We start from the raw sequence: 13168 nt of genomic DNA, 5'->3' as shown, positions 1-13168 counted from the left end.
AGAGTGTGCTTCCTCATTCTGAATTAAGATATTTACTAATTTAGTTTATGATGTTAATCTTTAATGCATTATAAAGTTATTTTACTTAAAAATAGAATGACCTCAGTCATAAAAAGGAATGAGGCTTTGATATGCGCTGCATGTGGAGGAACCTCTAAAACATTATGCCAAGGGAAAGAAGCCAGATAAAAAAGATCACATATTATATGATTCCATTTATATGAAATGTCCACAATAGCTAAAGGCATAGACACAGTAAGCAGATTGGTGGTTGCTAGTTGTGGGGAGCAGGGAATAGGGGGTGACTGCTTAAAAGGTCCAGGGTTTCCTTTTGGGGTGATGAAAATGTTTTGGAACTAGATAGAGGCAGTTGTTGTGTAACATTGTGAATGTACTAAATGCCACCGAGTTGTTCATTTTAAAGTGCTTAATTTTATGTTATATACATTTCACCTTAATTAAAAACATAAAAATTGAAAAATAGAATTACCATTGATACTTATATTCGTAAATCCATTGATTCTGATTTGTCAGTAGCTCCATGCTGCTGGGTTTTTTGGGAAGGAAATTAATTATCCAGCTGGTGGTTTATTTGGGTTGTAAAGCTAACTTCCTTCACATATCATTATCCTCATACTCACCTTTCTTTTGTCCTCAGGTTACCAATTCCCAAACTTGAAGACACCATTAGGAGATACCTCAATGCACAGAAGCCTCTTTTGGATGATGACCAGTTCAGGTAACTGCTGAGAACCCTTGGTCAGGGTGGTTCAAGAGAGGTTGGCAACCTGGCAATGTGGGACAGGACTCCAGGATGAGCCAGGACCTGGCATCAAGGGACTGAGAAAGCCTTCTTGACCAAAATGGGGAAGAGAGAAATGAGACAGAATAAAGTTTCAGTATCTGAGAGATTTCAAACAGAATTGAGAAGTTATCTTGCAGGTTATTCTTATGCATTATATAGATATCCCCTTTTAGTTTATGGTATATTGGAATGGCTAGCAGGAAGTAACAGAAATTGTTGAGCTGTGTTCCAGTAGCCTTGATTCTTTTTTTTTAATCAAAAAAATTTTTTTAAAGATAACGTTCATACCAACATTCATAATACACACAAACATTCTTACCATATGATCGTTCCATTTTACATGTATAATCAGTAACTCACAATATCATCACATAGTTGTATATTCATCATCATGATCATTTCTTAGAACATTTCTATCAATTTAGAAAAAGAAAACAGAAAAAAATTCATACATACCATACCCGTTACCCCTCCCTTTCATTGATCACTAGCATTTCAATCTACTAAATTTATTTTAACCTTTGTTTCCCCTATTATTTATTTTTAATCTGTATGTTTTACTTATCTGTCGAAAAGATAGATAGAAGGAGCATCAGATACAGGGTTTTTACAATCACACAGTCACATTGCAAAAGCTATATCATTGTACAATCATCTTCAAGAAACATGGCTACAGCTCTACATTTTCAGGTGGTTCCCTCCAGCCTCTCCATTACACCTTAACTGAAAAGGGGATATCTATTTAATACATAAGAATAACTCCAGGATAACCTCTTGACTCTGTTTGGAATCTCTCAGCCATTGACACTTATATTTTGTCTCATTTTTCTCTTCCCCCTTTTGGTCGAGAAGATTTTCTCAATCCCTTGATGCTGAGTCTCAGCTCATTCGAGGATTTCTGTCCCATTTTGCCAGGAAAGTCCACACCCCTGGGAGTCATGTCCCACATAGAGAGGGGGAGAGTAGCCTTGATTCTTGAAGACGATTATATGATAATATAGCTTTGACAATATGACCTGTGATTGTGAAAACCTGGTGTCTGATGCTTCTTTTATCCAGGGTTTAACAGCTGAGTAAAAAAATAAGAATAATAAATAATTGGGGCAGGATAAAGGTAAAAACAATTGAGTAGATTGAAATGCTAGTGGTCAGTGTGAGGGAGGGGTATGGGATATGTGAGCTTTTTCTTTTTATTTCTTTTTCTGGAGTGATGCTCATTGTTAGAAAGCAAGCCATACCTGAAAAAGAATAAATGCTCACCTCAAAAATTTATTCACAATCTTAGAAGAACAGGCACTTAACCAAAATGTGGTGGCTAGTATACCAAGTGATAGAATGCCGCAGAATTATACCCTAAATCTAGCACACAGGTCCCTCCTGTGTGTGTTTCTCTGCTGATTGGATACTCCAGAACTTACAGCCTATCTGGATAGTCTAATTCAAATTTCCTGCCGAACGTTCCTGCTTTTGATTATGCTTTACATTTCAGTGACCCTGGCTGTTATTTATTTAAACTTGTTTTTACCTATATAAGGATTTGGTGCCAATTCTAGGCTTGAGTCAAAGGCCCCTTCCTTTCCTTGCCTTCAAGAACAATCTGAGCCATTTTGCAGCCCTTTGTTTAGTTAATTCTGTTTCTCTCATCCTGTACCATCTTGTGTGAAAGCTAAACTTAATTTTATTCCTACACTAATGTTCTAAAAATGATCATGGTGATGATACACAACTATGTGATGATATAGAGAGCCACTGTTTGTATACCATGTGTTCTAGTTAGCAACAGCTGCCGGAATGCAATATACCAGAACTGGAATGGCTTTTGAAAAGGGGAATTTAAAGTTGCAAGTTTACAGTTCTGAGGACGTGAAAATGACCAAATTAGGGCATCGAGGGAAAGATATCTTAACTCCAAAGAAACGGCTGATGATGTTCGGGGTTTCTCTCTCAGCTGAGAGGGCACATGGGGATGTCTGCTAGCTTTCTCTCCTCATTTCAAAAGGCTTCCCTTGGGGCATTTTTCTTCTGCTCCAGAGGTCTCTGGCTGTGTCAGCTCTGATGGTTCTGGTGGCTCTAAAACTTTTTCCAAAATGGTTCCCTCTTAAAAGGCTCCAGTAAGGAACCCCACCTTGAATGGGTGGAGACACATCTGCATGTAAAAACCATCTAATCAAACCCACAATTGGGTGGGTCATATCTCCATGGAAACAGTCAGAAAGGTCCCACCCAGCAATACTGAAGGAGGATTAAAGGACATGGCTTTTCTGCTTCAAACAGGCACACTATGTATGAACTGTATGTGTGTGAAGATTTCTCAATAAGAATATTTTTAAAATAATAATAATAAAAAAAGAGATGGCGGTGCGACAGTGGCTCAGTGGCAGAATTCTTGCCTGCCATGCTGTAGACCCAGGTTCGATTCCTGGTGCCTGCCCATGCAAAAAAAGAAAAAAAGAAAAACAAGCTTTGGGTGGGCAACAGTGATTCAGTGGCAGAGTTCTCGCCTGCCATGCTGGAGACCTGAGTTCTATTTCCGGTGCCTGCCCATGTGAAAAAAAAAGTAATAATAATAATAAAAAAAGAGAGAGGTTGGCAGGTAGCGGTGGACTAAGCCTCAGGGAGTGTCTGTGACTTGATTGGATCGCTAGGAACCTGCAACCTAGTCTGTACATCTCCGCATTCAGGAATAGATTTTTGTTGTCTGTGAAGGACTGGCCAAACCCTAAGATGGGAGTCTCTTTAACCAGACTCAACAGGAGATGGTTTATTAGTCAGAATGCCAGTATTGTACTTTATCTTGGCAGGAGTGCCTGGAAGGCTAGCTGGTACTGGTCATTTGGAGAGGGCATGCACTCTTGGCAGGGAAGTTCATTGAGGAATACATATGACAGGCCAGAAATTTGCTTGGTGAGCATGGAATTAGAAAATGATATCAGATAGTATCAAAAAGAAGATTGCATCAAGTTCTCATAGCCTAATATAGTATTCTTTTTCCATAATGGGAATTTTTTTGTAAAAATAACTGTCATTGTTGTTAGAATCATAGACTATTTCATTGGCCTGTGATGGTGAAACATAGATGAACTGCTTTATCATTTAGCTTTCTGCTTTGAAATAGTCCTTTACAGTCACTTGATGCTTTTCTTGATATATTAATTAATAGCTGCCATTATTGAGTGAGTATTATGTTTCAGAATATCCTAAATCTGTAGCTTTATAAATATTTTTATCTTATAAGGTGGTGTTATTAGCTCTATTTTGCCCATTAAAAAAACAAAACAAAACAAAAAAACAGGCTCAGAGGCTCAGAGATATCAGGGCCACATAGCTTGAAAGTGACAGAGCCAGGACTCAAACTTGCCTGGTCTGGAAAAGCCTACACCCTTTTCTCCATGCCAAACTGTTTCCTAGATTACATATTGTTTTGTGAGATGTTGATCTTCTTGGTCAGTTATTTTAAGAAAATATCCTAGACTTACCCGTTTCAGCCTGACTCCTGCTTTTCTGATCAGGGGTACTTTCTGATCTCATTCCCAGGTCTAGGGGTATGCTGTTTAATGAATTTTTAGCTATAAGCCTAAAAATACTGTAGTCCCTGTCATGGTTTGACTCTGACTTTTCTTGAACATTTCAGGAAAACAGAGCAATTTTGCAAGAGTTTTGAAAATGGAACCGGAAGGGAACTGCACGAGCAGCTGGTTGCCCAGGACAAGCGGAACAAACACACGAGCTACATTTCAGGTAGGGTGGGCTCTGGGTGTGATTTTTCCTAGAGTTCTCCACACAGGAGAAGAGATGAAGGCATCTCTTCTCCTGTTTGATCTCAAAAATACTTTTGGTGAGACCAGCATTGAAGTAATGTTTCATCCTGTCTTTTTGAGGTAAATGGTAAGGTTGAATAGGCTTCTGTTCTGCTAAGATGTTGACGGGAGTCTCAAGAACAGTGTCCTGCCTGCTCTGTAGGTAGGCTTGAGAACCCAGTAAGGGGTTCTGTGTGAAAAGGACGTGGAATTAAGTCCTGTGTGTATCATTCTGTCGCCTTCACAGTCTGGACTCTGTCCTCTCCAGCTGCCTCTCTCCCCACTGTCCCAGATATGCCTCATTCTTCCACAAAACTGAACTCATTAGTCCCTGAACCCATTAGTCTTTCATTCCCCTGTGCTTCCAGCCATGTTGTTCTCATTTCCATTTTTTTTTTTTAACCTGGAAAGTTGTTCAGAACTAGTTGCTTCCACTTCTGTTCCCATAATATTTCTTTCAAATTTAATTTATATTTTTAATGAAGGTTATTCATGTACATAATTTGAGGAGTCAAATAGCAATTCCCTGACCCTCCTGTGATTTCCCACTTCTCACTTTCAGCTCCTATCTGATTGTTTTGATATGTGCGCTCATCTCTCTAAATCACATATGTATGTTACCACATCTTAATTTTTCTTTATTTTCAGGCATTATATGTTGACGTCTTTGCTGTCGGAGACTAGAATTTAGCAGTCTTTTATATCTCACAAACAAGTGCACAGGCAGCCTTCCTTATCCCTCGTTTTCCCAGTAATTTGTAATTTTGATTAGCTCAGTATGTGATGTTTACACTATTATGATTGCATAAATGCTGCTGGCAGCTGAATCATGTGGTTTATTGGGAGTGTTATGTCTTGTGTGAAATTTTTGTTTTACCTGAAGTTAATAATCATCTCACTTCTTTTGCGTAATTTTCTAATTGTTTAATTATTTATCCCCAGACTCTCCCCAAGCTGTCTAAATCAGTTCAGTACGTGAAGATGCAAAAGATATTCTGTCAAACTAGTCTTCTTGAAGCAGTGTCTCCCAGAACTTCTAATTGGCTGCAGTCTGGTTTTGTGAAACTCTTCGCCTGCTGTACAGCTGCTCTCTTGGGATCTCCTTTCACCATCAGCCAGGGAATCCATTCATCTCTTTCTAATGATGGGACTCTTATTTCTGGTATTTCGTATTTTCTTCTTTCTTGGCTTCTCCCTTATTTTGGTAGAAAACATCTTCCAGTTGCTTTCTGGAAACAGAACATGAGAAGGGACCTTTTTTTAAATTGCCCTCATACTTCATTGATAATTTGTTTATTGGGTTAGAAGTAATTTTCCTGTAGAATTCTGAAACTTTGCGCCTGTAGTTTTTACTTTCCAGTGTTGCTGCTGCTGAGTCTGATGTTATTCTTGTTCTTGATCCTCTGACCTCTTTATCTCTCTCTCTCTCTGGAATGTTTTAGGATTTTCTCTTTGTCCCTATTTTCTAAATTTCAGATAACGTGTTTTAGTGTGGGTCTGTTTTCACCCATTTTGCTGACCCACCCAGAAAGTCCTTTGAATCTGGAAATTTATCACCTCAGTTCCAGGATATTGCTTTATTTCTTTGATTTCCTTTTCCTCTGTTTTACTCTGTTCTCTTTTTGGAATTCTTAGCCATATATAGAACTTCTAGACCTTATCCTCAAATTTTTCTTAAATTTTTTCTCTTATTTTTCCTTTCTTTTACTTTTTCTTTTTGTTCTGCTCTCTGTCAGATTAACTTAAAATTACCATCCAACTCTTCTACTGAGTTTCTAATTTCTGCTTCTCTACTTTTCACTTCCAAGAGCTCTTTTTGTTCTTGGGATGTTCTCTTTATGATTTATTTACATACATATTTTCTTTAAAAAAAAACTGTTCTCCCTGATTTGTTGATTTCCTACAAGTTACTTTTTTTTTGTCCTGTCCCCTCCCTCTTTTCTGTCTTGATGGGCTTCCTAATCCTTGTCTGTTGTTTTAGATATGAGTGAGATGCTAAAAAGCTGTTGGAAGCTCTGTGGATGAGGGTGGGACTTATCACTTACAGGCTTCATTATAATGTGATCTGACTAGTGCATTTCCTTGGGGTGTCCCTAATATTGGTGTCTTTGCGTTAGATTCCTCAGGGAAGACTTTTCCAGGTTGCTGGTGTTCTTGGAGCAGGGAAAGAGAAAAAGGGAAGTTGAGATACCAGTTGTGACTTATGTCCCCTATTCTTATCTTATTCAGAGAATAAATAAGTCTTCTACTGGAGTGGGGAGGGGGTCTGGAAGGAGTGATCTAATTAAACAGCATTTCCACCAGATGTACCTAGGGTGCCAACTACAGAGCCCTTGGAAGATTCTTTTTTGTTTTTTTACAACACATATAGCATTTTAAATACGAAAGGACCCACAGACTTTAAAGTTTTTGCTGTTATACACACACAAACAGTGGATAAACATGGAAAAGACAGTCTATAGGGAAGTTTACCAGAGAGAAGAGGTTACTATAAACTTTAAGAAAAGTGGCTTCCAGGAAGGAAGGTAGTGCAACATCACATTCCTAAAGCTCCGCAATACTTGGATGGGCCCAAGAGAAGATAGAAGCACTGAGGAGTTAGGGTGTGACAGCAGCTGGGCACTGTTTGGTTTCTTGTTGCTATCTTTGGAAATTCTTTTTTTTGGATCTAAACTGTTTTTTCCTCTGAGAGGCATGCAGAATTTCTCTCCTGTTTCCAGATTATTCAGATAGCTCATTTTATTCTCTGATGGGATCCTCCACAATGTAACTTCATTTAGCTCGATTTGTTTCCTTTTATTTATGCCTTCAGATCTGATGGCATTTTATGCTTCTCTGCCCCATGAGAACTCGTTAGAATTTTTTATTTTAAATGTTATTGTGGTAAATAGATACAACACAAATTTTCCCATTTTAACCACTTTCAAGCATACAATTCAGTGGAATTAAGTACATTCACAATATTGTGCTACTATAACCACCATCCGTTATCAAAACTTTTTCATCATGCCTTTTGGGGATTCTGCTGTATAAATCATGTTATTTTTTTGGCTTTCTCTACTACTAGTTTAGGATGACTTTTTTGAATCTGCCTAGTAATTGCCGACTGCCTCAATGCTTTCCAGCTTTCAATATTTGCTATTTTCTCCTTTTCCATTCTCTTTACTTTATAGGTTTATGCCTTTCTAAAATTATTTTATTGATGGGGCCAGAGGCATGAATTCATTGTTACTTTATTCAAATATATCTGACCCATCAGTTACCAGTACTTCCTCTCTCTTATCATTTTATTATGTTTTAATTCTATTTGTCTCTTTCATCAGAGTTCTTCAGAATCAATGACCATGTCTTATTCCTCTCATATCCCCTGAACCAAGGCCTGGCACAGTGCTGATACTTAAGGAATGGAATGGAATAGAATGGATTAACGAATGAACAAATGATTTATTATTCTGGATACATTTGTCTCCATTAATATTATCCCCAATGCTTTCTTTACATGTGAGAATTATTTCTCCTATTGAGGGTGGTCCTTATTTACTGATGCTTGCTAATCCCAGGAGGAACATCTCTTGAAGATACATTTTCTGATAAAGTATGTTTTTCTTAATTGCTTCTGGAACTTTTACAGGCAAATCAGCCACAGCAATGCAGAGGGCTAATTCAGGTTATTATCCACATGTACTGAGAGTTATTTCTAATTGCTTTCTGAGCACTTCCCAAAAGAGGGAGTGCACAGTTGTATTAATTAGAGTTCTCTAGAGAAACAGAATCAACAGGGAACACTCGCAAATATAAAATTTATAAATTAGTGTCTCACATGACTGCGGGAACGCAGAGTCCAAAATCCTCAGGGCAGGCTGTGAAGCCGACGATTCCGATGGAGGGTCTGGACGAACTCCACAGGAGAGGCTCGCCAACTGAAGCAGGAAGAAGAACCTGTCTCTTCTGAATCCTCCTTAAAAGGCTTCCAGTGATTAGATTAAGCATCACTCATCGCAGAAGACACTCCCCTTTGGGTGATTACAAATGGAATCAGCTGTGGATGCAGCTAATGTGATCATGATTTAATTCTATGAAATGTACTCATTGCAACAGACAGGCCAGCACTTGCCCAACCAGACAAACAGGTACCACCACGTGGCCAAGTTGACACATGAACCTGACCATGACAACAGTTATACACAGTAAACAATGACAGGAAAGGACTTTCCCTCCCATATTAGGAACACCATCTAGTGTGAATGTTGTCCTCAAAAGGAAATGAAGCAAGGGAAATCTAGGGAGGTGGAATGGGAATGAACTGTTTCAACATGAATGCAACTGAGGATTATTAGTTTTTATTCCTTTAAGAACTAAGAAAGGGAACCGAATGAGGAAGAAAAAGCAGTTAACAAACATCATCAGTGTTAGGCAAGTACAAGTCAAAACCACAACGATATACCACTTCACACCCACCAGAATGGCTACAGTAGAAAGGACAAAAATTGGGGCAGGCCACAGTGGCTCAGCAGGCAAGAACGCTTGCCTGCCATGCCAGAGGACCTGGGTTCGATTCCCGGTGCCTGCCCATGTAAGGAAAAAAAAAAAGAAAGGACAAAAATTGTTGGTGAGGATGTGGAACAACTGTATTCCTCATACACTTTCGTGGGAATGGTGCAGCCACTTTGAAAGAAAGTCTGACAATTCCTCAAAAGGATAAGCATAGTTACCACATGACCCAGCAATTCCACTCCAGGTGTACATCCTAGAGAAATGAAAATGCATGTCCATACAAAAAGTTGTACATGAATGTTCAGAGCTGCGTTATTCATACCAGACCCATGTCCGTAAACTGATAGGTAAATAAGGTATATGCATACGGTAGAATATTATTAGGCAGTAAAAGAAATGGAGTACTGATACATGAACATCAGAAACATTATGCTAAGTGAAAGAAGCCAGGCACCAAAAAACCTTCACAAATTGTTTGGTTCCATTTACATGTCATGAATTCTTGAAAAATAATAATCTTGAATTCTTGAGCAAAAAATAATCAGGTAATTCTACCTTATGGGGGTGTGATGTCATTTCCTCTGAGTGTGCTTGACTTTGTTTCTTTTGTCAAATTCTGTTTTTAAGGACTGCATTGACTTTATTCTGTTTTTCTATTATTATTTTAGGTCCCTGGTTTGATATGTATTTAGCTGCTCGAGACTCTGTTGTCCTGAACTTCAATCCGTTTATGGCATTCAACCCTGACCCAAAGTCTGAGTATAATGACCAGCTCATCCGGGCAACAAACCTGACTGTTTCTGCCATCCGGTTTCTGAAGACATTCCGAGCTGGCCTCCTGGAGCCAGAAGTGTTCCACTTGAACCCTGCCAAAAGTGACACCAATACCTTCAAGAGACTCATACGTCTTGTGCCTTCCTCTCTGTCGTGGTATGGTGCCTATTTTGTCAATGCATATCCCCTGGACATGTCCCAGTATTTTCGGCTTTTCAATTCGTCTCGTTTACCCAAATCCAGTCGGGATGAGCTCTTCACCAATGACAAGGCCAGGCACCTCCTGGTCCTAAGAAAAGGACATTTCTACGTCTTTGATGTCCTGGATCAAGATGGGAACGTTGTGAGTGCCTCAGAAATCCAGGCTCATCTGAAGTACATTCTCTCAGATAATAATCCTGCTCCCGAGTTCCCTGTGGCGTATCTGACAAGTGAGAACCGAGATGTCTGGGCAGAGCTCAGGCAGAAGCTAGTGAGTTGTGGCAACGAGGAGACACTTAGGAGTGTGGACTCTGCTGTGTTCTGCCTCTGCTTAGATGACTTCCCCATTAAGGATCTCATCCACTTGTCCCACAACATGCTGCACGGGGATGGCACAAACCGCTGGTTTGATAAATCCTTCAACCTCATTATAGCTAAGGATGGCACTGCTGCTGTCCACTTCGAGCATTCTTGGGGTGATGGCATCGCGATGCTCAGGTTTTTTAATGAAGTGTTTAAAGACAGCACTCAGACCCCTGCCATCACTCCACAGAGCCAGCCAGCCGCCACTGACTCTTCTGTCGCCGTGCAGAAACTCAGCTTCAAGCTGGATGATGCTTTAAAGGCTGGCATCACCACTGCTAAGGAAAAATTTGATGCAGCCGTAAAAAGCCTCACCATTGACTTCATACAGTTTCAGAGAGGTGGTAAAGAATTCTTGAAGCAGCAGAAGCTGAGTCCGGATGCTGTGGTCCAGCTGGCCTTCCAGATGGCCTTCCTGCGGCAGTATGGGAAGACCGTGGCTACCTATGAGTCCTGCAGTACTGCAGCGTTCAAGCATGGCCGCACTGAGACTGTTCGGCCAGCCTCCATCTTCACAAAGAGGTGCTCAGAAACCTTTATCAGGGAGCCCTCCAAGCACAGTGCGGGCGAGCTTCAGCAGCTGATGGTGGAGTGCTCCAAGTACCACAGCCAGCTGACCAAAGAAGCAGCAATGGGTGAGGCGGTGGGTGGAGAGCATGCCTTTGGGCCTTGTTTTGTTCTCAATGCTTCTCAGCATCAGTAAGCCTCAGCAGTGTTCTCCCCCCAGATCTGATTTCTATTTCTTTAATAGGTTTAAACCATTTCCAACTCCCCAAAAGATGATTTTCCCATACTATCAATCTCAAAAGTCAGACTAGCTATCTAGGATTAGATACTTTTTCTCACCTTCTAAGCAGTGATGGGAAGTGCATATCACTTCATCCTCACTTTAAGGTTACTTTCAGCTCTAACATGAGTCTCCTTTCTCTATTTATTCACCATCAGAATTGCTTTTGATAACATAGGATTTTTACACCTACAGCCCTTCTCATTTCAGCGAAGTTGTGCGTTGGTTCCCTGTAGATAAAGCATCTCAGAAGCTCTTCCCAAATCTTGGTGTCATTCTTTGCCTTTTTGCAATAAAAGAGCTGGAAGGGACCTTGAAGATAACAGGGTGTAATCCTTTCATGTAGTTATAAAGTCCTGGAGCCTGAAGGGACCACCAAGACACTCCAGTCTCATCCTTCTACATTTTATAGGTAGGAAACTGAGGCCATTGGGCCAGTTACACAGCAAGTTAGTGAAACTGAGACTGGAACCCTGCTCAAATACCCTTTCCATTGTATGTTGACTCGATCTCGTCATTTCTCTTGACTGGACTTCGAACCTTATCGTAATTTTTGAGTCTCTAGCTCTCTCTCTACATGCTTTTCTTGACTGTCTGCTAATACTGATTTCATTTCAGAATTTTTTTACTCATGCTTTTATTTTAGGTTCATTTTTAGCTATGCTATTGACTCCTCCCTCTCTCCATCCTTTCTCCTTCCTTCTCAGAAAATATTATAGAATGAGCTTTCCAGGAATTAGTGAGACAGAGGTATGCAAGCAGAAAGACCCTTCTCCCACTCTCTCAGGAGGAAATTCCTGCTGTGGGTGGAAGGTTTTACTAAGGTCCCTTTCCAAAGTTCTGAGATCCTGAAATTCTGGTTTTCCATTTTGTCTCTGACAGGCCAAGGCTTTGATCGACATTTGTTTGCGCTGCGGTACCTGGCAGCAGTCAAAGGGATCCCACTGCCCGAGCTCTACCTGGACCCTGCATATGGGCAGATAAACCACAACGTCCTGTCCACAAGCACACTGACCAGCCCAGCAGTGAACCTTGGCGGTTTCGCTCCTGTGGTCCCTGATGGCTTTGGCATTGGGTATGCTGTTCATGACAGTTGGATAGGCTGCAATGTCTCTGCCTACCCAGGCCGGAATGCCCGGGAGTTTCTTCAGTGTGTGGAGAAGTCCTTAGAAGACATGTTTAATGCCTTAGAAGGCAAACCTATCAAAACTTAGCTTTTGGGCAAGTGAAAAGCCCCAGTTACTTCCTTCTAGTGCAAACTGGGGCCTTTTTAATCAGCAGGTGCTAGTCTGTGACTGATTAAACTGTGCTAACTTGTGGCTAAACAATCATGAGATGCCTAAACAGCCAGTGCTAGAAGGCATGCGCTTTTAATTCACAGTTTTAAACCTAAATGTGTTAATTTCTGAGTGGGATTAATGGCAACTAAAGATAATGATCTCAGTTATAAGGACATTTGATCAGGAGGTGGAATTTGAAAAAATAACTCAGGTGTATTTATTAAGCAGAAATAAAATTTAATTATTGCTTGGAGATGGTTTCTTTTATTTATTTTGACACTAAATTTCTTAATTCCCATAAAGAATTTTCCAACGCTAAGTTCAAACATTAATGCCATTTCTTTTGACCCCTGGCTCTTCTGGTAAATGGTGGGAAATGCTGTTATAATCCTTAGTAAACCTGCCTCTCTTGGAACTCCAGCTCTTTAGAATTATTCTTGATTTTTTTTTAAAGGAATAAACAGCTATTAATGTTTGATTCTGATAGTCCTGCTGTAATAAGGATTATCTCTATAGATTTTTCTGTTATTTTACTATTTTTCCAGCCAAATGAGGATTTACAAGTGGTGTGCATCTATTTTAACCAGTTGACTCTTGTGTTAATTGTGGCCTCTTCAAGCTAGAAGAGATGGTGCTTTACATTTTGCAGTTGGAAAAACCACTACAT

General features: G+C 40.0%; 1 protein-coding gene across 2 annotated transcripts in view; it reads left to right on the top strand.

Annotated features, from left to right (window-relative positions):
* CPT2 (carnitine palmitoyltransferase 2) overlaps positions 1-12754 on the top strand; it is a 54733-nt gene extending 41979 nt beyond the window's left edge. For both annotated transcript variants that reach the window (XM_077149610.1, XM_077149609.1), the window contains exons 2-5: positions 659-739; positions 4437-4543; positions 9765-11069; positions 12104-12754. In XM_077149610.1, the coding sequence (XP_077005725.1) occupies positions 659-739; positions 4437-4543; positions 9765-11069; positions 12104-12435 (1825 nt within the window). In that variant the 3' untranslated portion in view covers positions 12436-12754. The remainder of the gene's footprint in view (positions 1-658; positions 740-4436; positions 4544-9764; positions 11070-12103) is intronic.
* Positions 12755-13168: the final 414 nt, after the last annotated feature.

Source organism: Tamandua tetradactyla, chromosome 2 (assembly GCF_023851605.1).
Source record: "Tamandua tetradactyla isolate mTamTet1 chromosome 2, mTamTet1.pri, whole genome shotgun sequence".
Taxonomy (NCBI): domain Eukaryota; kingdom Metazoa; phylum Chordata; class Mammalia; order Pilosa; family Myrmecophagidae; genus Tamandua; species Tamandua tetradactyla.
This window is presented reverse-complemented; position numbering and strand designations above follow the sequence as displayed.